The sequence below is a fragment of the Rousettus aegyptiacus genome, unplaced genomic scaffold (assembly GCF_014176215.1).
Source record: "Rousettus aegyptiacus isolate mRouAeg1 unplaced genomic scaffold, mRouAeg1.p scaffold_m13_p_16, whole genome shotgun sequence".
NCBI classification, from domain to species: domain Eukaryota; kingdom Metazoa; phylum Chordata; class Mammalia; order Chiroptera; family Pteropodidae; genus Rousettus; species Rousettus aegyptiacus.
Window position 1 is genome coordinate 40,836,229 of NW_023416291.1, and position 25,985 is coordinate 40,862,213.

The following is a 25,985-nucleotide window of genomic DNA, read 5'->3' on the forward strand; positions in this document are numbered from 1 at the left end:
GACTGTTGATGGGCCCCCCGAGCCCCGAGCCCTGTGCTGCTGGGAACATCCCTGTACAGACACCTTCCTGCACGTGTGTCTGACATAAATTCCTGGACACGGAACTCCTGAGTCAAGCTGCCCTCTGGGAGCTGCAGTTCTCCCCAGCCCAGCACCTCCAGCCCCCAGCCTCTTTTGCACAGGTTTCCTGGAGGGAGGCAGGAGCCCCCATCCTGGTTTGGCTGCACTGAGGACATGGTCAATCACACACTGCCCAGAGACATAGGCATAGGGCTGAATTTGTCACTGATGCCAGTGGAAACTTCAGAAATTGGGAACAGTCTCCTGGCTAAGCCTCAGTGCCTCCAACCCTGGGGCTGTGGACAGGGACCTCAGCATCTCAGCCTCTAGCCACACTGACTGTCCAGACCACTTTGTCACTTCCTGCTGGTCCCAGAGTGTGTGACTAGATTAGGGCTCGTCATGCTGAGACACACCACATATGACCCCCCTCTACCACCCCTAATTCATTTCTTCTTCCTTGACCCTCACCACCCACTTCAGGGTCCTCCTGCTCCCAGACATCCACCTGCTGCCACCATGGCTCAGTGATGACCACACATAGCCAAGAACCCCCATGTGGGGCTCCCCCAGGGCAGGACAGTGGGAGCCTCTCTGGGGCCTGGAGGGGCATGAGTAGGGGCTGTGTGCAGGAGAGGCGTATCCTCCCATACAAGCCTCAATTTCTTCATCTGCATAGTGGGTCCCCATCTGCGGGTAGGAACATGGAAGGGCCAGAGGAAAGAGGGTCCCAGGGCAGGGCGTGGTTCTGGGGTCCTCTGGCCTGTGCTGGGTCTGGCCACCTTCCATGGGCTCAGATATGGGTGTGACTATTCCTCCCAGTCACACCTGGAACCCCAGCTGAGGTGGGGCCAAGAGAGCAGAAACAACTTCGAGTCCTGCCTGGACAGACACCTCCCAGAGGAGGCTGCCGCCAGGATCCCCTCAGACCCCAGGGCAGCGCGCGGTCAGTGTCAGAGGCTCTGGCTAAGGACTGACACCTCAGCTCTCCCCAGCAGCCCCCAGGGAACGGTGCCTTTCCCTCTCTGCACTTCATTTTGTGTCTGCCCAGGGGACCTTGCTGGCACATGGATGAGGCAGCGGGGTGTGGCAGCCCCCACAGCGAATCGGGGCTGCTCGGTTGTGTGTGGGGTGTCAGGGGTGGTTCACCTGCTCTGGAAGGCAGGGCTCTCCTCCTTCCCACCAGAAACAGGAGGCAGGGGAGGCCTCAGGAAAGGCCAAGAGCCCATAATGAAAAATGTGTCCTAGAGGGCTGGGTTATCATAAGAACAGAGCTATGACTGGCCGACAGGAAGTGACCACTTGGCCCGCAGAGGCTTCCTGAGCTGAACAGGGGTTGGTGGGGGGCTGTAGCCTAGAACTTCCTCCCCCATCTTATTGGGCCAGCACTTGGACCCCATGAGGCACCTCTGCCAGACAAAGTGGCCCCAGCCTCCAGACCAACATAGATCATCTGTGGGCCTCCCAGGGGCTGGCTGGAGACTGGGACTAGTTTATCTCACTGGGCCTTGTCTGCTGACCCTCTCTGCTCCTCCGCCTGTGCTCAGGAAGCTGGGGGTGGGGATGGTCCAGCAGACAAGAAGCCTGAGGTCACTTGGCCACAACCCAGAGCAGCCGGTGCCCAGCCCCAACAGCATGTGGGTGCTCCTGCTGCTGTGGCCCCTGGCACTGGGGGTTAGCCAAGAGAGTGGCACCCAGGGCCCCAGCATCTATGATGAGGATGGGAGCACAGAGAGAGGAGACGGTAAGTGACCCCAGGTGCTGTCTTTAGACTGGGGGGGCAACAGAGAGGGGCAGGAAGACATGTGGGACTGGGAGGCCCTTCGGGGCTAGAGGTTTGTGTCTAGCTCTGTCCCACCAACCTGGGGGTTCCTGAGAGCTGAGGCTGGGACTGCGGCCCCTCTGGGGGCAGCACCATCCAGCAGGAGGGACAGGCTGAAGGCTGGGGATGGAGAAGAGGTGATGCCCGGGTTCTCAGTGCCTCCATTCCCCTTTCCTCCCCAGATGGCACTCTGGGACCTGGGACCAGGCCCCAGGGAACGATCCCTTGTCCACCCCACCCACGCAGCTTCCCTGGCTGTTCCTACACCAACAACAGCAACACTCTGGAGCTCTGGGACAACTCTCGAGAGCTGCTGCTGGGCTGGGTCCCTACAAGGCTGGTGCCCGCACTCTACGGGCTGGCTCTCGTAGTGGGGCTGCCCGCCAACGGCCTGGCGCTGTGGGTGCTGGCCACGCGGGTGTCTCGGCTGCCGTCCACGGTGCTGCTCATGAACCTGGCAGCTGCCGACCTGCTACTAGGCCTGGCCCTGCCGCCTCGCATTGCCTACCACCTGCGGGGCCAGCGCTGGCCCTTCGGCGAGGCCGCCTGCCGCCTGGACACGGCTGCTCTCTATGGTCACATGTACTGTTCCGTGTTGCTGCTGGCCGCCATCAGCCTGGACCGCTACCTGGCCGTGGTGCACCCGCTGCGGGCCCGCACCCTGCGAGGCCAGCCCCTGGCCGCCGGGCTCTGTGCTGCGGCCTGGCTGGCGGCGGTCACTCTGGCGCTGCCCCTGGGGCTGCAGCAGCAGGCCTTCCGTCTGTCACTTTCGGACCACGTGCTCTGCCATGACGTGCTGCCTGTGGGTGCTCAGGCCTCCTACTGGCGACCCGCCTTCATCTGCTTGGCTGTGTTCGGCTGCCTCCTGCCCCTGCTGGCCATGCTGCTTTGCTACGGGGCCACTCTGTGCGCGCTGGTAGCCAGCGGCAAGCGCTACAGGCACGCACTGAGGCTGACAGCGCTGGTGCTGGCCTCAGCCGTGGCCTTATTCGCGCCCAGCAACATGCTGCTGCTGCTGCACTACTCGGACCCGGGCCCGGAGGCCTGGGGGAACCTGTACGCTGCCTACGTGCCCAGCCTGGCGCTCAGCACCCTCAACAGCTGCGTCGACCCCTTCGTCTACTACTACGTGTCGGCCGAGTTCAGGGACAAGGTGCGGAAGGGGCTGCTCCGCCACGTGCCAGGAGTGACCATGGCCTCCAGGGAGGGGGGCAGCCCAAGGATGGGCACCCGGTCCTCATCGCTCGTGTGACAGCCCCTCAGGGAGGCAGGGTGACAGAGAGGGGGTGTACTAGATCGAAGAGTCCCCCGAATTCATGCCCCCTGGAAACCTCTAATGAGCTTGTTTAGAAAGAGGGTCTTCGCAGGTGTAATTAGTCAAGAGGTGGTCATGTTTGGGTAGGCTGGGCCCTAAACCCCTTATGACTAATGTCCTTATAAGAAGACACAGAGGTACACGTAGGGAAGAGGGCCATGACCACAGAAGCAGAGATCAGGGTGATGTGGCCACAAGCCAAAAATACCAGGGGTTGCCAGCAGCCACCAGAAGCCAGGAGAGCAGCCTGGAAGGGACTCTCTCAGTCCAGAAGGAGACGACCCTGCTCACACCCTGAACTCAGACTTCCGGCCTCCAGAATTGGGACAATAAATTTGTTATTTTGTCACCAGAATTGTGGTACTTGGTTATGGCAGCCCCAGGAAACCAAAAAAGGAGTTAAATGCAGATTCCTGGGCCCAGCGAGCTCTCTCCTGTCCAAGGTGGGCATGAGATGAAGCTGATGCTGCCCTGGACCCACTGGAGGACCCCACCTAGGAGGAGGCTCAAGCCCCTACCCCCAGGCAGCTGTGAGCCTGGTTGGCAGGTCCTTGTTCTCAGAAGCCCAGCTTCTGGCTCCAGAATACGCTTCAGGGTATGAGCTGTCGCCTGAGCAACCACTGAGGACACCTCGCTCTGCTCCCCAAAGCCTTGGTGCAACTCATCATTGGAAACCACAGGGCTTAGTCTCTTGCTGTCCCCTGGCCACAAGATGTCACCTGTTAACCTGACATCTGATTCTTCTCATTTGATGTTAACTCCTCCCCCACCCCCAGGACCAGGTGGGAGGGGAACTGGAGGGGGATCCCCAGTGTACCTGGGGGCGGGAGGAGGGCAGCTTCAGCCCAGTGACCCTCACTCCCAGCTGCTTACAGCCTGTTCGGAACTGAGTGGGAGAGGGGCTTCACATGGGGCAGGGCAGCTACCGCTCTCCCCACCTACTCCAGAGAGTGGCATAGGGTGCCAGGGACCACTGAGGCATCAACAAGTCCCCCAAGGCAGAGGGGAATGGGGGCCATCCCCAGACTCCCCACTGGGTCTAGGTCTCTGGTCTGGGGTCTGAGGTCTGAGGAAGAATGAGCGGTGAGCAGGCCCCACCATACGCACAAGCGCATGCGCACACACACACAAAGGGACGTGTAAGATCAGCGAAATGTATCAACATCAGCCTGGTGTGAGGACATATTAGACTTTCCTAGAGGCCACCACTGGAGGAGTCTGGGTAGGGGTGCCAGGACTTGTCTGTATTTGTGTAGTTTCTTACAAGTGTACAGGAATCTATCTTGGGGTGCGGCTATGTGACACCCTCCTCTCCAACCCGCTCTGGAAGGCTGGGCTGTAGATGAAGGAACAGAGGCCTGGGGGGCTAGAAGGGAGCTGGGGCTCTGGCTTATGGGGCTGACCCGCTCTACCCCAGGCCAAAGCCCATCGGTGACTCTGGAAATGAGCTTTTATTACACCAGCGGCCTCTAGCGATTGGGGAGTGGAGCCTCAGCCAGTGGACTGTCTCTTAGACTGGCAGGGGTCAGGGGCACTGGAAATGGTCCGTGCTGCAAGGCTGGGACCCCATGGGTTGGAGCAGCCATCTCAGGCCGTCGAGGGGTCTCTAGGCTGCCCCCAGTAGAGGTCTGAAATAAATACCACGAGGGGCAGGGGGTGGATGCCTGAGGGGTACAAAAAGGAATCGGACCACAGCTGGAGCATCCGGGCAGCAAGGCGGATCGGAGTACTCGTGAAGAAGGGCGACACCCCACCCCTGGCTGGACGGTAGGAGTTTCCAAGTGGGGCACCAGGGAACCAGGGGTTCTTGGGGCAAGGCCTGGCCAGCAGGGAGATCCAGGTACGTCTGCCCAAGACACCGCTGGGACAAGACTGGGGAGTGTGGGGACTCCAACGCCACATGGTCAGTGGCCTGCGTGCCCCACAGGGAGGCTGGGGCTTTGCCTTGGAGAAAGGCAGCCTGTTTCATTTCAAAGTTGCTGGCCAGGGGATGGATGCTATGTCCTTGATTTGGCCAGAGCCATGTCCTCTCAGAAACAGCCCTCGGCATGAGTTCTTCCCAGAAATGCCCCTCTCCCAGGAGCAGGATGTCCGGCTGAGGGAGCTGCTCCGGCCTGAAGAGCGAGGATGCCCAGCCCCAGGCCCTGCCTGCCCCTCCCCGACCAGGGGTTCCGGCTACAGCTGGGGAGCTGGGGAAAGGGCGAAGAGCCTCCAGCCGCCCCCACAAAGGCCTTCCCTCCTGTGGAGGTGGGGGCTGGGCCTGTCATCCACTGAGGCAGGCCAGGACTCTGTAGTTCTGTTTATAGGGTTCATTTGAGGTGGGGGGTCACCTGGGGCAGGGTCCACGAGCCCGCCAGGCAGTCGAGGGAGCTGTCCCATCAGTGGCTCCCTTTCAGCGGCGCGGACGATGACGGGACGCAGACAAATCACGTCCTGCTCGGAGCGTTAGGAAGAGAAGCCGCTCTGACTGGTGGGGAGAGAAGGAGAAAGATGCTGTGGGCTGCCAGGTCTTCGGGGGAGCCCTGCATGCCCCTCCCCGACCCTGCCTCCATGTGGCTCAGCCTGGCAGCCTTGGCCCACTGAGGCAGCAGAACTTCACCTAGGAGGCCGGGCCCCTCAGACCCCTGCCCACCCCCACTGGCCCACAGTGATGGGACAGGGCGGCTGGTGTGAGGCCATGGACCACGAGCCCGCCAGGCAGTCGAGGGAGCTGTCCCATCGGTGGCTCCCTTTCGGCGGTGCGGACGATGACGGGAAAACCTATCTATGGACCTCACCTCAGCTGTGAAAAGGGAGGAAACTACTGATACAGGAAACTACACAGTGGATCCGAGGGGAACTCGGCTGATGAGTGGGCCAGTCTCTAAAGGTTACATACTCTCCAGTTCGGCTTACATGGCATTCCTGAGACGACCGAATTACACGGGGAGGACAATGAGCGGCTGTGGAGTGGGGGTGGGGGGGGGTCCCTGAAGTGACGGGCTGTTCTGCATCTTGACTGGGGTCACGATGACACACATCCACAGGTGAGGGAAAAGCTGCAGACTCGATTCCGAACGAGTGCGTGTGACAGTGGTGACAAAGCAGTGAGACGGGTGGATTGTATCCATGTTACTGTCCTGATGTCACATCAGGCCCCAGCTCTGCGAGATGCTACCGCTGGGTGGAGACTGAGACCTCTGTGACTTCTCACCCCTACGTGTGAACCTAGGATGATCTCAAATTTAAAAGTTGAATAAAAGTCCCCACTCCGAAACGAAAACAATAGCAGACCCCCGGGAAGGCAGTGGAGAGGGCTGGCAGCACTCGGGAGAGTTCGAGGCTGTACGCGTGGCAGGGACAGCATGGGGGATGACGGGTGATGACAAAAAAATGGAGGCACGGGGCTGCGAAGGTGAAACCTTTTTTGGCGGAGTGGTACAACGGTCACGCCAGGTAGACCTAAAGGTTTAAGGGTAGTGATCCCTAGAGCTACCACTAAAATGAATAAGTCTAAAATGCTGAATTAAGTGGAATTCTAAAAAAAATATTCAATTAATTCAAAAGAGGGTATGACAGGAAGAACAGAGGGGACGAAATAAAAATATCACAACAGTAGTCTCAAACTCAACCCTGTGGTGTTGACTACTATGATCAATAATTATAGTAAATGCATGTGGACTAAACCCAGTGCCTGGTGCAAGATGGCACACCCCTGAAGCTAGCTCTGGGGCTTTGGTGGGTGGTTTTCTGAGTGGGGATGAGGACCAGCCTTTGCCACCGACACAGGGTGGATAATACCCTTGTCAAAGGAGTCAGGCCTCAGAGGACAGAGCCTGAGGCCTGACGGTATAGCCGGCCCCAAGGACCTGACACATAGCTGATAAATCAACCTACCACTTAAACCTCTTGAGTTGAGTTTGCTGTAACTTACACCCAAAAGGTTGACCTCCTCCAGAAAGTTTGCCCAGAAGCCCCCTCCCAGGCTCACCTCATAGGGCTCTCTGGCCTGACCACTCCCTTAAGGTGACAAAGATTCTCTCATTGACTTAGCCCCTGGGCTCTTTTTCAACTAGGTCTCCCTCCAGTTTTGGACTTCCGTGTTCATCTCAGCATTGCCCAAGTGTAGCAGGAATTCTGCTAAGTCGGTTTAGCCAGAATCCTCACCCTCCATATCTAATCGGGTTCCTCCTCCCTCTCTGTCCCCCAGGGGGTGATGTCTGGCCTACCTTCAGCAAGAATCCCACTGGGTGTTCAGCCAGAGTCCCCCTTACCCCTGATGTTGCCTCTTGGTAATTTTCTATCCACCGACCCCCCTACTCCACTCCTTAATTATAATCCACCACTTCCTCTTATATTCGGAAGTGGATCCAACCTCTCTTCCCACTGCAAGACTCCCTCTATTTATCTCGGTACCTCCCCACCCTGAATAAAGTCCTCCTTGCTTGATGAATAATCTTTTCTTTAACAGTGGTCCCTAGTCCAGTGGGTCTCCGGCAGGGGTCTGTCCTGGGATCGCTCAGCTTCACCCAGCACATACGGGCTGTTCTCTGATGTGTGTTGGGTGAACTTGGGTGGAAGAGACGGGACACCCCACTTCATCCTGGAAAGCTGCAGGCTGACCCCGCCATTGTCACTCCCACTCCCAGCCCGGGGCCAGGGCAAACGCAGGGCGTTGGTGAGGGGCCCAGCTCTCACCTGTCCTCCGCCTCCCCCTCCAAGTCCAAGGCCTCATGGCTGGCGGCCAGGTGCCCAGAGTCCAGGGGGGCCAGGTCATAGTTGAAGTTGTAAGCAGAGGCTGGCGTCGGCTGCTCTGGAAAGAAGGGACTTAGTAGGTCGAGGGCGCTGGAGGGGGAGGACTTGAATGGCAGACGGCCCAGCCCAGAGGAGTGGGGGTAGATTTATGACCCAGAACAACAGACAGAGAGTGAGAGATCATGAGAGGGGGGAAGGGACACTGAGATCAGAGATGAGGAGATTCAGAAAGGCACAAAATTAGGGTGGCGTGTAGAGAGACTCAGCGAGACTGAGAAGGAGATGCAAAGAGAGCCAGATGTCAGGAAACTGAGGCAGGGGAAGACAGGAAGCCAAAGGAACAGAGAGATGGAGACTGGGGGAGAGCTGCGGGGGCCACAAATGAGGGGGAAAGCTGAGGAGAGGGGAGAGAGACAGAGGGAGCTGGGGTCAGCAGGGGCAGGAGAGACACCCGCCCCTTGGGGAAGGGTCAGGAAGCGGGGGACTTTGAGTTGGGACAGGCGCTGAGGGAGAAGAAAACAGTTAAGTGGGAAGAGAGTTGTTTGTGTGTGACGGGGAGACACAGACATGCGGGAACCAGGAGTGTGGGCACCGGTACCGAGCCGTGTTTAACCCCCACAAAAGCAGGGGCGGCTCAGCCAGGCCGAGACCAGAGGGAAGGAGAGAAGAGTGCAGGGCAGGGCGGAGGAGCGGAGAGGTGATGCAGGACAGAGGTGATGGAGAGAAGATAGTGTGATGGAGAGAATCGAGTGTGACGGAGAAGACGGGGTGAAGCGCCCTGGGGGCGAGGACTGGATTCCCAAGGCCGGCGCGGGTGGGTCCTCACCGGGGGCGCAGCGGCCAGGGGGCGCGGGTTCCAGCCTCTCGCGCCCGCGGCAGGCGGCCTCCTGCAGGAGACAGGCGCTGGCATACACGACGCCGTCGGAGCCGCACACCGGGTCCCCGCGCGCGCCACAGGCGCGGGCGCAGCCGCAGCGTGTGACTGTCGCTCCCTCTTCCAGGGGGGCTGCGGGGCCCCGCTCGCCAGGAGACCAGCCTAGCGGAGGAGACGAAGTCGGTAGGAACCAAGGAACCGCACCCTCCTCCCCCAATCACTCCCCCGCCTGTGTCTCTCGGGCCTGGGTCGCGGGAACAGGTCCCTGGGGGTCTGGGAGCACCCCCTGCCCAAGTGCGGGGACTGGACCGCGGCCGGCCGTTACCGGGAGGCCCGGAGCCTTGACCTACTGTAATTTCTTTCAAGTATTTCCATAGTATTATTAAATTTTAAAATATTTTTAAATTTAAATTTAAAAGTAATCTAAACTCATTTCAATAAATTCGGGAAACAAAGAAAAGAGCCAAGGGGTACTCTCAGCCCCGGGCAGCCACTCAGCGATCGTGATCACGGGGAGGGCCCCGCAGTCTCCACGCACCCAGGACTGTGGGGGAGGGGGAAGCAAGGGCTCTCGTCTGAGCCCCCGTCTGCCACCCTGCACGCCCCACCCCCGCTAAGCCCCGCCCCTCCGTGCGGACCGCACGCGTGACCGAGACGGTCCTCCTCTGCCGGGCCAGCCCCTTTCCCCGCCCAGTCTCTGCTCCAAGCGGGTGGCGCTCCCCGACGCCCGCGGGTGGAGTCGGGGTGGCAGCCTGGGGCAGTGGCCCCGCGCACTCACCGGGGCCCTGTGCCGCGGAGCGCTCCACCTCGTTGCACTCGGGGCCCGCGCACAGCTCCCGGGCGAGCGGGCTGTGCGCGCTGACGTTGTAGAAGCGTGTGGCTTCAAAGGCTGCAAGAGGAGTGGGACCGGTGACCATGTGGCGGGGTGACAGGGTGAAGGGCCGAGCCGGGGTGCGAGAGGGCAGCGCGGGCCTACCAGGCTCATAGTAGTCGTACACGGAGACAGGCAGTGCGGATGTCCTCCCCACGACGTGCTCACGGAGTGCGCGGAACCGTATGCACGTCAGGCACCGGCTGCGGACCTGCGGGCGCAGCAGGCGGCTCGGGCTCGGCTGAGGCCACTAGGCCCAGGGCCTGAGCTCTGGCCTCCATGCTCTGCAGCACCCCAAAGCATGAGGCCAGAACTGGAGGTGTGAGACACAGACTCCTGGTCCCATTTCAGTTCCTTGGGTCCTTCCTTCCCCTCTAGGAAAACATCTCAGCTGGGCTTTCAAGGCCCCCACTCCTGCAGCAGGGGCCCTTCCATGTGTCCGGCATTTAGTACATTCACAACTTTGTATAACCATCTCATCTAGTTCCAGAACATTTTCATCACTCCGAAGGAGACCCCGTCCTCATTAGCAATCACCCCGCCCCCACCCCCCATCTCCTGGCAACCACCAATCTGCTTTCTGTCCCAATGGATGTGCCTGTTTGGGACAGTGCTTATCAATGGGATCACATGCTGTGTGCCTTTCTGTATCTGGCCTCTCTCACTCAGCATGTTTTCGAGGCTTAGTGCTTCACTCCTTTTTATGCCTGAATACTATTCCACCCATTCCCGACTTTTCCCACCCAAACCAGCTGGCCGAGGCGCACTGCCGTCAGCTATACCAGCTCTGCCAGGATTGACTTTCCCAGGTTGTTTGTTTTTTTTTTCATGGTATGAGATAGTTGGAGGAATCACACTGGGTCATGACAGCTGTGCCCTCAATAATGTGGGTTCTGGGGAGGTCTCTGCCCACCACCCCCGGCCAGCAGTACCTCATCAAAGTAGAAGAGAACTCTGCGTCCAGCCACCTCGTACCTCTTCAGCTCCACGTGCTGGTCAAGGAGCAGCTGGTCAGGAAGCCAGAGAGGTCAGGGTCTGCCGGCTTCTCTGCCCCCAGTGCCTCCTACCCCCTCCCACACGATGTCTGTGGGGCCCACATTGGTCAGTGGGAGGCAGGCGTAAGGAAGCTGAGGCCCCAGAAGCTGAGAGTTTGGCCCATTGCCATCAAGAAGTCCCCATTGCCTGAGTCCAAGGGATGGCCGTCAGCTGTCCCCAGGTCCTGCTGGCCCCCCAGCCCAGAAGAAGTCACCTAAGGCCGGTTACTCCCATTCTAAGCATCCGCCTCCCCGACCTTCCCTGCAGCCTCCTCCGATCCAGATCCAGCCCCAGCCCAGGCCTTCCCGTCACCTGTTCCTGCCTCACCTGCGCCATGTAACCACCACACCCCCAGCCCAGGACCTTTTTTCGTTTTTTTGACACAATACCCTTCTCCTGCCCCAGAGGCTTTATACTGGTCTCCGGCTTCCCTTGATGCCCAGCCCAGCCTCCCTGATCACCCCCACCCCAGGACAGGCCCCCCTCTCCTGCTTCACCCTCCCCACACTGTATACCTCCTCGGGACCAGGGAACACAGCCTCCCGCTTTGTGCACCACCCCCAACAAAAGGGGACATAAAACTGGTCTGTCTTGAAGGAAGTCTGCTGAAGACCTCCACTGCAGGGATAAGAGTCGGGTGGCCCAGTGGGAGACTCACCTGTCTGGAGAGCCTCCACCCCTCCCCACCCGCCCCTCCACAGGTGGCCAGCTCAAAAACACCAAATTTGCCCAGAAAGGAAAAAAACAACCGACTCATTTTACGAAGGGCTGGGAATTTGCAATCCGGGAGGGACTGCCAGCCAGAGAACCCCGCCCGGCTCCTGACAGTTGGCGCTGCCTCACCTGCTCCAGGCTCTCCATGTCCACGCGGAAGCCCGACAGCAGGGGCACCTCCAGGACCGCCATGTTGGAGGATCCTGCATGCAGCCACCTTCCAATGAGAGGAGAGCCAGTCCTTGAACTCAAGCCCTACGGTAGAATTCATGGCCCCCTCTGCCCCACAACCCCCACACAGCTGACATCCTGCCCTGGGCCTGGCTGGCAGGCCATCTGCACACATGTGGTTTGCTGAGTCATCAGTCAGCCTATTTCACAGCTGAGACACTAAGGCCATAAGGAGAGGGCCTTGCTGTGGATTCTGGGCCACGTTTTGTCTCTAACCGCATCCTGTGCCTCCAGTGTGGGAGACTAGGTGACTGGGTTCCTCAGCATCATCCCTCAGTTTCCCCATTTGTAACATGGAGTGCGGCAATTGGCCTCTTGGGCTTGCTACATGCCAGGCCCTCCCCTGTGCTGGGTGCTGGTGACAAGAGGAAAGCTGACATTCAAAGAGGAACCTGAAGACTCTGGAGCCCCAGGGGATGGGGTGGCCTAAGTTGTGGGGCAGGCTTCCTGCAGGGGGAGGCCTGAGCGAGCCCGTATCTGGATGGCACACAGTGGGTTCTTTTTCACACATGTGAGGGAAGAAAAAAAGTATCCCCAGCAGTCTCGATGGGGCCAGATTATTGGGACCAGTCCAGCTGTTTCCTGCTCCCCTGCCCTACTGATTTGACAGCAGACTGAGGGTCAAGGTCGAGGCAGGTGCCTAGAAGGGCTGTGGTTGTCACAGCCCCAAACCGTCACCTTTGGGTCCCCGAACCATCGCCATGGCAATGACCATCCTCATGGGCAACTGCACATGCCTCCCTGAGGACCCACTGTGGCCCAGTCCTGGGGTTACCCTCAAGAAACCGAGAGTCTGGAGCTGGCTCATCATGCAGGGCCACAAACAGCCACCCCAGCGGCCAGCCTGCCCCACTGTCACCGGGGTCTGCTGCACCCATTCAGAAGGTTTGTTTTCTTCACTCATTTCAAAAACCATCTGTCATGTCACTAACATTAAGCTTTTTTCTTGTGATGTAAATGCCTGGCATTAAACTTTTGATTGTGGAGGCATCTATTTAAAAGACATCGGTCTCAAATGAACTTTTGCCAGCTGCATGACATAGCTTCTAGATAAGGAGCCAGGCTCTCCTCAACCATGGAGGTCCCCTTTCAGAAAGCCCTGGGTGACCTATATAACTGACTGCTTGAATGACCCCGAGTCTCCCTTCCTACACCCTAATTCCCACTCATGTCGACCTTAGATACCCCAACCTCGGACCCTAACAAAGGCAGAGGCCCAAGTGTGTGCTTTCTCCTTCTCTCTTCCCGCAACTTCGCTGTGTGGCCCCAGGCGTGCTGTGTACCCTCCAGGACCTGAGTAATAAACCTTGATTTTTGTTCCCTGACAGCTGTGGCTAAGGTGCATCCTACAATCACAAGAACCACAAGGGCTGGTGGAGCCCGTCCAGCCTGTCGGTGAAATGTCCGTGGGGTTGGCCGCAAGTGGTTGGGCCCAGGCGAGCACCCCAAGAGTTCACAGCTGCTGTATTTCACTACGGATGACAGACTGGGACCGACACGAAACACCACCCCCTAAGCACGGGGCTGATGGCCTTACCTGGTACACACCTCCAGGGTCACCTGGTAGTCTTGGCGATGCTGGTCAGCTGCTGGGTCATCATCGTCGGCCGAGGAGGCTGGGGCTGGGGCTGGGGGCTGGGGCTGCTCAGCCTCAGGCTCCCGGAGGCTCAGCAGCAGCTGGAAGGCCGGCTTGGCCACTGGGTCTGGCACGTTGTAAGTAACGTCAATCTGAGGAGTGTGGGAGGACGGAGGCTTAGGGGTCCTCCGGGTGGAGGAAGGAGTCAGGGCGGGGGAAGGTGGCAGACAGCCCACTGATGATGACAGTGACATCAGCGACAGTTCCAAGAACTACTATCCTATTTAGCCTTGAAACAGCCGAAGCAGGCATAGATCCAACCATGATCCCATTTTTATGCATCTCAAGCTCAGGTCTGTCTACCTCCAGGGCCCTCCTTCCTACCCACTGTGCTGTCTGGACTCCCATTTCAGAGATGGGAAGGCTGAGGCTGCGAGGATCTCCAGGCAGACTTGCCCTTTCACTATCAACTCGAGCCCGTGAGGCCAGCCTGCTCCAGCCCAGAGCTCAGCTAAACCCTAGGACCCAGTGACAAAGGGGCTATGGTGAGGGCCAGGCTAAGGCCAGTCAAATGCATCTTCCTGGGGGAATCTCATGCCCAAGGGAACATGTGGTCAGCTGCCTTGGGCCCTGTGGGCTGCATATGGGAGACTGACAGTCTGCCCTGGGGCCTCTCTGGCACATGCATCCACCCCACACAGCCTGATCCAATGCTGAGCTGGGAGCCCTGACCGGCCCCTCCCGGGGGCCTAGGTTCCCGATGCCACTGTGAGTGTATGCTCTCCCTGCAGCCTCACCTGCATCAGGCAGCAGCCTTCACCCTTGGCGCTCACAAACAGCCCCGTAGGGAGGCTGGGGATCTGGGGAGAGAAGACGCCGTGATTCCCCCACAGACACATGTGGCCGGGCAGGCAGCTGTCCCCCACTCCCCGCCCCCCCAGCCCTGGGAACACACACCGCCGCTGTCTGCAGAACCCTCTGGTTGGCCCTGTGCAGCTCGAAGGTCTCCTGGTAGTCCAGGTTGGTGGAGGCCAGGGAGACGGTGAGGTTGACACCGCCAGCGTAGGACAAGATGGCATACTCTGCCAAGGCCTGCAGAGCTACGCAGGTGTCCTGGGGACAGAAGGAGAGGCTGCCCTCAGCCCCAAGACGGGGCTGGCCAGTGGTCCCTCTGTCCCTGTTTTAGGAGGTCTGGCCCATGTCAGGGATACCACGGATTCTCTCTAGAGGCCAGGGACCCATGAGGCTGGAGTGGAGAGCTGACCCGATGCAGGCACCCTTGGACCTGGGGCCCTAAAGAGTGGGTGGGCATCTCCATGGAGGCAGGGCTGTCTCCCTGTCCCGGAGCCAAATAGAACTGTCTCTCAGGCCTTCTCTTAGACTTCATATCCCCAAGGGCTGCAGACAAGAGGCCTTCCTGGGACTTAAAGCACTGGTGGCCCACAGCCCAGATCATAGTGGCCCTTCCCAGACCCAAGCCACTCCCTCTAGCCCTGCCCGGCTCACTTGAGTGGAAGAGAAGCCCCCGAGTGCGTTCCGCTGCTGGGACAGCCACTTCACCACAGGCAGGGCAGTGGCCACGTCGCCCAAGAGTGTGTAGGTCAGCAGAGCGTAGGCAGTCATTTCTATCTCAGCTGAGGCCACTGCAATGGAAGAGGCAGCTGGGGCTCTTTCAAGGCCAGGACCCAAAACCCAGCTCCCAAGGCAGGCAGCAGGGGCGGGCGAGCAGTACCTGCCTGAGAGACCCCATCACTAAAGCTCAGGAAGGCGTCCTTGTCCCCATCCCGGGAACCTGTCAGGCTCCAGTGGGTAACTCCATCTGTAAGGCCAAGACAGGTTAAAGGCCACACTCCACTCCATGCTCAGCCTGGCATCCCAGGGTGGGCATCAGTGCATATGGTCTCAAGAAGAGACCCCAAGACTGGACCTCAGTGGGAGAAGGGTACCAGGAGATGGCTGAGACCGGAAGAGCCCTGGGACTCTGTCTCAGATCTGCAACTGTGTGACAGCCCAGGGCCTCCTGCATCCCTGGCGAACATCTCTAATCAATGGCCTCCCTCCTGGCTAAGCCCTGGTGTGTCTCCAGGTGTCCCCACTTAGTGCCCATGAAGTCACTCCCCACTTGCAAAGGCGCCAAGGATTCTGAGCTGTAAAAGGCCCTCAAAGCCAGCAAGAAACTAGCCACCCCCACTTCCTGTCCTGAGCATTTAGTCCCGAATAGACACCATCCTCCAGGTGGTTGGTTTCAGAATTTTCCTTTTTTTTTTTTTTCCCCCAACTCTTCAGGTGATATCTTAAGCAGAAAAGCTGGATGGAAACTCAGCCCCAATGCAACTGCTGGGAATATAGGGGGGTGGGCAAGGCCAGGGGGCGGTAGGAGGGGACTCAGTTTGGGTGCACTCAGAGAAGTCACAGCTTAGTGACTGGGGCTCTCCAAACGCAGTGGGGTCATTTTGTAGTTGAAGATACTGACACCCCGAAGACGGAAGAGCTTTCTGAAGCTCGCCCAGTGATGCGGGCAAGGCGGAGGCCAGCCACAGCCTCCCCTGCCTCTCAGCAGCCTGTAGCGGATGGTTTCCAGGAAGCCTGGAGGATCCTCTGCTGGGGATCCCTGAGCACTGTCCTCTCTGTTGGGGGAGGTCAGTATCCCCTATTTCACAGGGGAAGAAAGTGACACTCAGGCTTAAACCATATCATCAAATGAAGCCACTGGGAGGTGCAATAATAAGTAATATAAAAAAATAAAGTGAGCAAAAGATGCCTCCTTACTCTATGCATGTGCTCATAAGCTGCTTCCTGGGGCCCGCAGTGGGCGGGCCCGGCACTGTGGCTGCTGGGGTGGCAGGCGGGGGACACCTACGCTGAGTGATGGCCAAGCTGCGGAGCTTTCGCAGGGCTGCGGGGAACACCGGGCTGCGGAGCAGGGTCAGTGCGTAAGTGGTCAGGGCACTGACGTAGGGGTCCGAGACCAGGGCCACGCTGGACTCCAGGAAGTGCTGGGCTCTGGCAATGGCAGCCGCCTCCTCCTGTGGAGTGGGTGGGAGGTGGAACCCTGGGAACTGTTCTGCCCCGCCCGGCCCACCACCCACCACCCGCCTGCAGGTTCCCCGGCATGCCTGGGCGAGCGCTGGACAGCCTGCAGCCCGCCCCTCGCTTTGCATCCTTCTGGGGCTCCCATTACCTACAGCCCTGGTTTTCAAATGCCCATCCCCTTTCTTTTATGTCACACCAACTTTCCCCAAACAAAGTCTGAACAAAGCAGATCAACCCGGAGAAGCTCTGGGAAAAACAGGCAGAGCCCCGGCCCCCCCATCCACCCCACTTCATCACCAAGCTGGCTTCTAAGTCGCACTGCTCAGGTACTCTTCACCCTTCAGGCCTCCGCTCAGCTGGTGCCTCCTTCAGGAAGTCCACCAACCCTGATCATGCTCACCCCCACCCCAATGTGGAGGACAGAAACCCAGTCCACTGTGTAGTGATGCACTAGGTTCAGGGAAGCTGCCCAATAATAATGGTTAAATGGAAATATGGGTGATTAGAAATATTAATGAGTTTAGCAACTGAGCAATGGTGTTCCTGTGGGCACCGGTGAAGTCAAGGAATTAAGGTGACTCTGCTTTAGTGTCGTGAAGATCGCAGAAAGGAGCTTCTCCCAAAGCTTTCCATCTTTAGATTAGGACACAGCGAGGAACTGCCGCAAAGGCGCGGTGTTGAGACCCTAGGCCTGGCCCACACAAGGCCTGGAGGGGAGCCCGCACACTCATTCCTCCAGCTGGATCTCCCGGGCCCCTCTGTGCTCACCTCTGAGGCCGTGCCCATCTCCAGGAGCGCAGCCACCACGTAGGCTGTCAGCGGGACTGTGCCATGGATCCCGCCCTGCAAGAGGACGCTCAGGCTTCACCTGGAGCCAGAGGGGACGGCCCCCACCGCACAGCCCCCAGCAGCACCAGGAGTAGGTGGGGTGGAGCCACGACACAGAAGGAGGCCCGAGAAGCAGCCGGAGAGGCTGTTAACCTGGATGTCCTTGTTCAGAATCCTGCCCACGGCCGGGAAGGAGCCGTCTGCCCGCTGTTGCCGGATAATCCAGCCCTTGGCGGCCGCCAGCTCTCGTGGATCAATAAAGATGAAGCTGCGCGCCTGAGCAAAGGACTTCAAGACAAAGGCTGTGAGCCTGAAACAGGATCAGGAGGGGACAGGGGGTTGCAGAAAAAGTCCGCTGCCATGTGCCCACAGAGGGATCACGGCACGTTCCCTGCATTGCCCCAAGCCTCCGCTTCCTCATCTGGAAGATGGGAGGGTCCAATCTGCCCTCACAGGGCTGTTGAAAGCACTTAATGGAAGTGTGTGGGTACCTAGCTAGCCCGATGATGGAGCAGTCTACCTGTCTGGATCCTCCCAGCCCACCGGTACCCAGGTCTGTTCCTTGCCTGGCACTCACAGCCTTTCTATGACTTGGTCCAGTCCCACCTCCCCCTGCCAGGTGCAGGAGACTTTCCTTTTTGTCCCTCCACAAGCTTCTCTCGAAAGATCCCCAGTATTGCTGAGAGATCCCAGGTCTTTCTTGGGAACTGGCAGCCAGGTGCCCTAGATGCCTGCACCCCTCTGTGGCCCTAGCCGGCCACGGTTATAGGCGTTCCAGTCCCCAGGCCTGCTCATGGCTTTGGAATGGGCACATGAGGTGATGCTGAGAGCAGCTGCAGACATTTGTCACCACAAGGGGAGCAGTCACCATGCTGAAGGAGTCCACAGGGAGTAAAGGGAAAAGCCAGGGCCCCTGATGCATTGTGGGGCAGCCAGACCAGCCGGCCCCGAAGCCTGCCCCGAAGCCTGCCCAGCACTGCGGTGTGAACTGACATTCAGAATTGCTTTTCAGATAGTTTTCTGTTGCTTGCTTCAGTTACTCCATCCAAGCCCTGGATACATCACGTTCCCGCTCCCTTCTTCACAGGATGAGGTACCACTTGTCTCTGAATGCTCAGCCCAGGGGTCTCTCCCCAGAGAACACCTGCAGTCTGGGATAGGTGCCTCTGGACGCCCCAGAACCGCCCCCCTAGGACTCACGACCCCCACAGCCTTGCTGCTGTGTCACTGCTGTCCATTCTCAGCATCAGGACACCCCCTGGCTCCTGGCTCCCAGGCCGCCCCTGCCCCATGGCTTGCTTTGTACGTAGCAGCCAGAGGGATTTCAACCCCGTGTGAGTGGCTGGGCCTGGGGCAAAGAGGGAACTCAGCTGCCCACGTGCTGGGAACTGTGAAATTCCCGCATTCTGCTACATGGTTCTCTTTTCCATTCTTAAAACAAAAACAGGGATAAATAAACTGATAAGTCCCTATAATGGAACATAAAAACATGAACTATCAAGCCATGATACGACATGGAGGGACCGGAGTTGCGTACTGCTAAGCAGAAGAAGCCAGTCTGAAAAGGGCAGACTGTCTATTCCAACTCTATGACATCCTGGAAAAGGCAAAACCGTGGAGACAGTCAAAAGATCAGTCCGTGGCTGCCAGGGGAGGAGGGGAAAGGAGGTATTAACAGGTGGAAGGCGGAGCACAGAGGATTTTTAGAGCAGTGAAAGTACTGTATATGATACCATAACGGTGGATCCATGACACTGTACATTGTCCAAGCCCACAGAATGTACACCACCAGGAGTGAACCCAAATGAAAACTATGGACCTTAGCTAATAATTATATAGCTATATTGGTTCATCAAATGTAAGACTAAGAACAAGGCCTGGCACAAAGCAGCGCTCGTTGCATGAACGAACGAATGAACAAATGAATAAACATTGGATGCACAGAAACCCAACAATAACAGATCAGCCCTGGATCCTCCCAAGTTATCAGAGAGAGGCACTAACAGGGTGTCTGTCCCTATGGGCACCCAGCATGGCACTGAGCACGCCCATACCCCTATCCCCGCTGCTTCTTAGATCCTGGTCCTAAGGGAATGTGTAGTGAGGAAACAGGCTCAGAGAGGTTGGGATCCGGTCTAAGGCCACACAGTTCACGAGACAGAGCCTGGGTTCTCCCACCTCCAGGTGGACGCTGCTGCCACTGCCTATGCTTCCTGCAGCCTTGCCCTACAGGGACCTTTGCCGAGGGAGGAGGGGAGGGGAAAACTCCTGGGTGGCACCCCTCCACCACTAGGGTGGAACTGGGCTTGTTCGCACGGCGTGTGCATGTCCACAGAGGGAGGATACGCACTGTCCAGCACAGGCCCCTGGGGGCTGCTGTGGCTCGGCCAGCTTTCCGGGAGTGAATCAGTGGCTTTGGCCGTCCCCAGGGTGAACGGGGGCCTCTGCTTGCCAGGGCATGACTTGCGGCCTTGCATCAAGGGCTGTCAGCAAGGCAGGGCCTTGGGACCAGAACTGGGACAGTGGACGGGCTGCTGGGGGATGGGATGCTGGGCAGGTCACCGTGCCTGGACCCCTCTGGAGACAAGCAAGTGGCACGGCACACTGCAGAGCTCAGCCAGGCGTGTCCCCAGTCCCCGGCACTGCGGCTGTGCAGTGGACACTGTTGGTTTAAGGCAGAGCAGCCTCCATGCTCACAGCTGCTGCAGATGCCATCAGGTTGGTACTTTGGGAGCGGGAGGCCCCCTGGAGACAGCTGGGGGTGCCCCGTAGTCTCTGTAAACTCCAAACCCATGATGATGCCACAAACTGCCGTGGTCTGAGGACCCCAGGGAAAAAAATCCAGGTGGCCCCTGCCCCCTACTGGACTCTCCCTGCCTTGGTCACCCCCAAAATCAGAGGGAGCTGCTTTGCAAGGGAAACCAGGCCCCAGGCCACTACTCCCACACACCCCGACCCAGGCCTCAAGACAGTGGTCTGGCCTGTCTCAGCTCAACCCTTCCTGCTCAGGGTCACCCCACTTCCAGGTCCAGCGGGCTCTGAGGAGGCCCAGAGTGCCCAGGACGTGCTCCCGAGGGGCCGGAGAGCAGGGGCTCAGTTCCCGGTGCTGTGACAATAAGAGCAACTGTTGTCACCACTCCCACCACATCCAGGGCAGGCGAGCCTCCTGCACTCATCCCTCCGAACCCTGGTGCTGGCACTATGCTGACCCTATTTCCCAAGCAGGCTCCTTTTCATCCTGGGGATCAGTCCTGGCCTCGCTGTGCTGGACATGAGGCCCTGGCTGCAGGTCAGGGAGCCTCTGCGGTAGTGCCAGGAGTGGGGACTCACCACATGCTTCCTGATGCGTCCCGTTCACCAAAAGCACTGTAGGAACCATCCTGGTGTTTGTAGGTCAGCTGCCGCTGGTAGCCTGCGGGGCAAGCAGAGGGAACAGCACCCTCCTGAACAGCCTAGCCTGAGCCAGCCAACATCCTACCCTGGGACCCCCAAACAATGCCACCGCACCCACATCTGGAATCCTTGAAACTGTCCCACGCTACATCTGGGGTCCTTGAAACCGCCCCATACCACATCTGGAGTCCTTGAAAACATCAGGAGAGGCTGAAACCTCTGTTTGGATGGCTCCCCTCTGTGACTCCTGGTCAAACACCGGCCCTCAGTCCTGCCTGGTGGTTAGTAAAATGCACCATCTTAAAGCAACGCCCTCTGTCCCCAGGGTCAGGGGCTGCTCTAACTGCTGGAGCCAGGGCTTGGGGTGCTTGAAGAACAGAAGGTGCCAGGGTGGCCAGAGCAGAGGAGCAAGGGGAGACAGAGGTGGGGAGGTCAGCCAGGCAGCCCCCGGGGCCTCCACCATGCTGGGTGTTTTTTAGTGTGAGGGAAGCAGGGGGCATGGGCTGCGTGAGCCTTGAAAGTGATTACGAACTGAACATGTCCTGAGACCCAGCCATTCCACCCCAGCGATATTCAGACATGCCATCATCCAGCCCACAAACGGGACGCCACCATCCAGCCCACAAACAGGACGGCTCACAGCAGCGCCGTTCGAAACGTCCTGAACTGGAACCGGCTCCAGCGGCCGTGCGCAGACACGGCGACTGTCTCACAGCAGCGGGGGCAAAAGGACCACAGATTCCCTCAGCCCAGAGGGTGAGTCTTACAGGCAGAGCATGGGGTGGGGACATGCCATGCACGCCACATAGGGCACCAAGAGCAGCAAAGCTAATTGGAGGCGCTGAGGGCAAGAGAATAAACCCGGAGACGACTCCAACCGGGGCATCAAAGGGAAATTTTCTCTTTTCTAAATGTTTTTTATAATGTTACTATATTGCTCTTATTGTTAAAAAAAAAAATCTACATTTTTAAAAGATGCTGTTCCTTTCCTCATGGCTGATTATCAGCATTCAGAGCCTTGTCCTAACAGGTGCAGATGCCAGGCTTCTGCTGACAGCGACAGATCAGGCCACCTGGAGTGGCCTTGCTTACCCACTTTGTTTCTCTTCCTCCCCACCTGCCGCACCTGGTGTGTGAGCTGCCCCCGGCCTGGTCATAGCTGCCTTCCTCTCCACATCCTCCATCCAGGCAGTTCCCCCAATACCTTGTACCAGGTAATCGGTGGTCTCCCTCTCCACATCGGGGCTGAGCTGCCGGGTTTTCTGAAGATACTTCAAGACAAAGACGTTGGGCGCAAAGTGGATCATGTTTTGCTCTCCACAGCCAAAGGGCAGCCGCAGGAGGTTGCCGAGGTGGTTCAGGGTTGGCCCCATGACATCTCCTGGAGGGAAGGCAAAGAGGGCCAGGCTGGAAGCAGGCCTTGCCGGGTGCCCCGGTTGTCCTAGGGACCACTTCCCCCAGAGGTGAGAGCCTGCTCGTGGCCTAACATCAGCCACGCCCACCTCTGACTGTTCGTGCTGCCCTTTGAAACTGAACTGCACCCCCCGGCCACTCAGCCTACCTGGCCTCCCAGCTCTGGTGGCCACCTTCTACACACCTCCCTTCGTGTCCCTTAGTTTTAACTCAGGTGTCCTTTCTCTGCCTTTCCATTATGCTGAATGCTTTTTTTCTTTCTGGCTTTTAAAACAGGTGCATTCAAGGCCATGAATTCCCCTCTAAGTGTGACTTTGGCTGCATCTCACAAATGTTAATGTATCAATATAGCCATCACATTCGAAATCATTCTAAATATTTTTTTAACTTGTAATACAAAATGTGATTTTCTCTTTAACCATGAGTATTTAGATTTTTAATAAAAGTTTCCATACATGTGTGGTACTGTCGGTGCATTTTAAAGTGTTTTTATTTTTTTCTTTTATTTCTGGTCTCCCGTGTTCTCATCCCTTCAGCACTTTTCCTCTTCTTGGCCTCTCTACCCTAAAAATTGCAGACGAGCTCTCCAGAAATCCCACCGTTCTCTGATCACACCTCCTTCCCTTCTGTGGCCTTTCCTCCTGCCCCATGGAGGCTGTCACTGCTCCTGTGGCCTCCTCTTGTGTCAGGGCCTGCCTGGCTACTTTCTCGTCACCCTCCTCTGGGTTTCCCAGCTTCTCCACCCTTCTGCCCCACTGGCATACAGGTCCCAGGCATCATCTCCGCCATTTTTGCCCACGTACCTCCTCCCCTACATCCCTTACCTCCACCTGGGCCACTAGCTCCCTCAGCCACTTCTGACTTGACCTCACGCTTCAGAAATTGTAAACTCCAGCAAATTTTGATCGGGCCATAACCACCAACCTGCCTGAGTCCCAGGGCTTTTACCCTCTGATGTCAGAGGCAACTGAGACCCCGTTATTCGGGTCTGCCTGACACTCCTGGCCTCTCCCCGTCTCCCAACATCCAGCGTTACATTGATCACACAGTCCCCACTTGCCACTCCCATGCCAGGCCATAGGAGACAATCCCTAGAGACCCCTGGTCAGTCTCTTACCCCTACTCAGCAAAGGTTCTGGATGTCTGCCTCTCTCACCAGGACCCCCGAGACCCCCGCTCCCCACCCTGTACCTGGCTAACTTCACCTGGCCTTTTGGTCTTCTTTGTATATTGCCCCAAACCCACTGCCCCCAGAGTTTATCATCTGGCCTTTAGGGTTACCCTACACAGGGCTTGGACTGGGTAGGTATAGACCTGCCTTCTTGCCAGACTAGGAGCCCCTCAAGGGCAGGATTAGGGTCATTTCTGGGCCTGCCCCAGAGCCCGGCACAGAAAAGGCACTAGAGGCTGCTTATCAGGTAAGTAGGTGTGTGGCTGGAGGCCCCAGGGGCGCAGGTCTGCGGCAAAGCCCAGTGGGAGACCGAGCCTTGAATGGCTTCCTTGCCCTTGGGCTCTTGCCCCCATCCTCCCCAAGCCAGGCTGTGGGGCAGACCCACCTATGATGGAAGCAGTCGCCCGCTCAGACCCAGGGATGGCGCTGTGCGGGACCCCCAGGGTGAAGGCCTCACTGTAGCTCTCGTCTACCTCCATCTTCCTCCAGATGCGAAACTCGCCCATGGAGCCCCAGCCAGTGGAGAAGCCAATGAATTGGACCTCTGGTGCCCTGGGGAGGGTCCAGGCCATGATGACAGACTTGTTGGATGGCTCTGGACCGTAGCCAACCTGGAAAAAGAAGCCAAGGCTGCTGGGTGCTGGAAGGAAGCATGCGGTGCCACAGGATACAGGGCCATGGTGGGAGAAACTAAGGTCACCCCATCCATTAAGGGGCCAACAGAGACACAGGCATGGTGTCCGCGGGTTCCAAAGTGACCAGGTTCCCTAGAACCTCTAGGCCTTCGCACATGCTATTCCCTCTGCCTAGAACATCCTCCAGTCTGGTTTGCCTGCTGAACTCCTATTCACACTTCAAAACCCAGTTTGGTTATGTCCTTTCGCTAGGAAGCCGTGTTAGCCGCTCCTTCTCTATGTCCCTTCCTCTTGGCTCAGAGTGTTCCCAACCCCCTACTTTCTTTCTCCCCGGCCACCTACCACCCCTCAGCTCCCCGATCCCTGGACGCTCCCTCTGCCATGGCTCTCACCACGTTCTTTTTGTAAGAAACTCCAGGAAGACTGTGAGTGACTTGAGGTGGTACCCTATATTTACTCTCCCTCCTCCCCATTCCTCCCATCGGACCCGGACACAGCAGAAAGTAGCAAATGTCAGAGGACCACGAGGTTCCCATGTCCACCCTGGCCAGCCCAGCCATGCCTGGATGCGCCCGCCATGCCAGCTGATCCAGAATGTTCTGAACTCATCCCAGGAGAGGATCTTGGCCGTGTGCGAGCTGGCCACAGGCTCACCCATCTTGCTGGTAGAGATCCAGGACCTGGTGTTCTGGTGTCCCCCCAGGACGATCTCGATCATGCCCGCCGTGTCCTGGGGCCCAGGGGACAAGGCCACACGGGCGTCATTGTGGGCTCGCACAGCCACGTCGAAACTGGTGAGGTGCTGTGGCCGCTGCACATACTGGAACTCATACTTGTTGGGTGTGGAGATATGGACTCTCTCTGGACAGAGGGAAGGAGAGAGGGCATTGTGGGGGCAGCTAGAAAATCGGGGGCCCTGTCTCACTGTGGCTGGGCCAGCAGCTGCAGGAAGCTTGGCTGCTGGCTTAATGACACCTTTGCCAATAGCGCAGCAAAGGTAAAATGCTCACAGGAATAAATCCTACAAAAGATGCACAACACCTGTGTACTGGAAACTGCGAAATGCTGCTGAAACTAAAGAAGACCCAACTCAGCGGAGAGCTAGACCATGTCCAAGGGTCCGAAGACAGTGTGGCCATGATGTTAATCATCCCCCGAGTGGTTAACATCCCATGCAATCCCAATCAAATTCCTAGCAGGGTCTTTGGAGCCTGTAAAGCCGATTCTAGAATTTAAATGGAAACAGAAAAGACCTAGAAGAGGCAAAAATAAAAAAGAACCAAGTTCGAGGACTCACCCCATCTGACACAGATTTTCTCGAAAGCTACAGAAATCACAACAGTGTAGTTTTGGTGTCAAAGTAGATAAGTGCCCAATGGAAAAGAACAGGGAATACAGAAATGGACCCACACAGGTATGAACGACTGACTTTCGACACAGCTGCAGAGGTAACTCCACAGAGAAAGGAAAACCTTTTCAAGAAACGATGCTGAACAACTGGCAATGCACAAAAATGAACTTTGATTCATCCCTTGCATGGCCTTTAAAAACCAACCCAAAATGGGTCATAGCCACATTATAAGTGTAAAACCTGAAACTGTAGAACTTTGAGAAGAAAACATAGGATTTGGCGAAGATTTCTTACACACAACAACAACAACAAAGTAATCCACAAAAGGAAAAACTGGACATCAATCAAAATAAACAACTTCTGTCTTTAAAAGACACTATCAAGAGAATGAAGACAAGCCACAGACTGGGAGGAATGTCTTTATAAAATGTTTATCTGATTAAAGAACTAGTACGCAGAATATATCTTCATGTTGAATGCCTTGGCAATGGAGGTGGTTAACCTGAGGGGTGGACATCACCCAGGGACCCCAGATCCTTCGCTCTGCCTCCTGGCAAAGGCCCCTGGATGACTGCCAGGTGCCCAGCTTGGCCCAAGCTCCAAGCTGCTCCTAGGGCAAGACCTAGATGGGGAAGGGACAGAACCTCCCACAGGCAACCCACACTCATGTCATATTTCACCCAGCACTTCCCCGACCCCACTAAGGCAGAGGCGTGGCTAGCCCTTCCCTGGCCACTTCGCCCACTGGGCACTCTCTGTATGCATTTCCTGTTCATGGATCATGTGCGGGTATAATGTCAATTTCAGAGTGACTGGGGAGGACCCCAGATCCCACACCCTCTGGAGCCCACCTTAATTTCCCAGGTCCTCCTCTGCTACACCAGTGTTCTGGGTCTCCCTCGTTCTCCTGATGTCACTCTAAGATCTCC

The 25,985-nt window shown here is 57.6% G+C and overlaps 2 protein-coding genes across 4 annotated transcripts in view; one reads left to right on the forward strand and one right to left on the reverse strand.

Moving 5' to 3' along the window:
• Positions 1-1,168: 1,168 nt before the first annotated feature.
• Positions 1,169-4,249, forward strand: F2RL3 (F2R like thrombin or trypsin receptor 3). Its single transcript, XM_016157831.2, has 2 exons — positions 1,169-1,804; positions 2,065-4,249. Exons 1-2 carry the CDS (start codon positions 1,459-1,461, stop codon positions 3,132-3,134), a joined length of 1,416 nt encoding a protein of 471 aa, XP_016013317.2. The 5' UTR covers positions 1,169-1,458; the 3' UTR covers positions 3,135-4,249.
• Positions 4,250-4,471: 222 nt separating this feature from the next.
• Positions 4,472-25,985, reverse strand: part of CPAMD8 (C3 and PZP like alpha-2-macroglobulin domain containing 8) — a 65,929-nt gene continuing 44,415 nt past the window's right edge. For 2 of the 3 annotated variants that reach the window (XM_036233897.1, XM_036233896.1), the window contains 19 exons: positions 24,268-24,566; positions 23,456-23,681; positions 21,691-21,867; positions 20,424-20,505; positions 17,247-17,403; positions 17,034-17,108; positions 16,093-16,258; positions 14,965-15,051; positions 14,739-14,875; positions 14,190-14,345; positions 14,030-14,092; positions 13,194-13,384; positions 11,555-11,642; positions 10,609-10,683; positions 9,782-9,887; positions 9,584-9,694; positions 8,758-8,967; positions 7,875-7,989; positions 4,472-5,664 (listed from right to left, as the gene is read on the reverse strand). In XM_036233897.1, coding sequence (XP_036089790.1) covers positions 5,643-5,664; positions 7,875-7,989; positions 8,758-8,967; positions 9,584-9,694; positions 9,782-9,887; positions 10,609-10,683; positions 11,555-11,642; positions 13,194-13,384; positions 14,030-14,092; positions 14,190-14,345; positions 14,739-14,875; positions 14,965-15,051; positions 16,093-16,258; positions 17,034-17,108; positions 17,247-17,403; positions 20,424-20,505; positions 21,691-21,867; positions 23,456-23,681; positions 24,268-24,566 — 2,543 coding nt within the window. In that variant the 3' untranslated portion in view covers positions 4,472-5,642. The remainder of the gene's footprint in view (positions 5,665-7,874; positions 7,990-8,757; positions 8,968-9,583; positions 9,695-9,781; positions 9,888-10,608; positions 10,684-11,554; positions 11,643-13,193; positions 13,385-14,029; positions 14,093-14,189; positions 14,346-14,738; positions 14,876-14,964; positions 15,052-16,092; positions 16,259-17,033; positions 17,109-17,246; positions 17,404-20,423; positions 20,506-21,690; positions 21,868-23,455; positions 23,682-24,267; positions 24,567-25,985) is intronic. The other variant, XR_004954946.1, reaches the window with a different exon arrangement.

What these genes read in the sequence shown, in the direction of transcription:
- F2RL3 (XM_016157831.2), top strand. Translation starts at nt 1,459, where the DNA reads ATGAGGCACCTCTGCCAGACAAAGTGGCCCCAGCCTCCAGACCAACAT. An exon ending in GAGCACAGAGAGAGGAGACG is followed by an intron (nt 1,805 to 2,064) that starts GTAAGTGACCCC and finishes TTTCCTCCCCAG; the next exon opens with ATGGCACTCTGGGACCTGGG.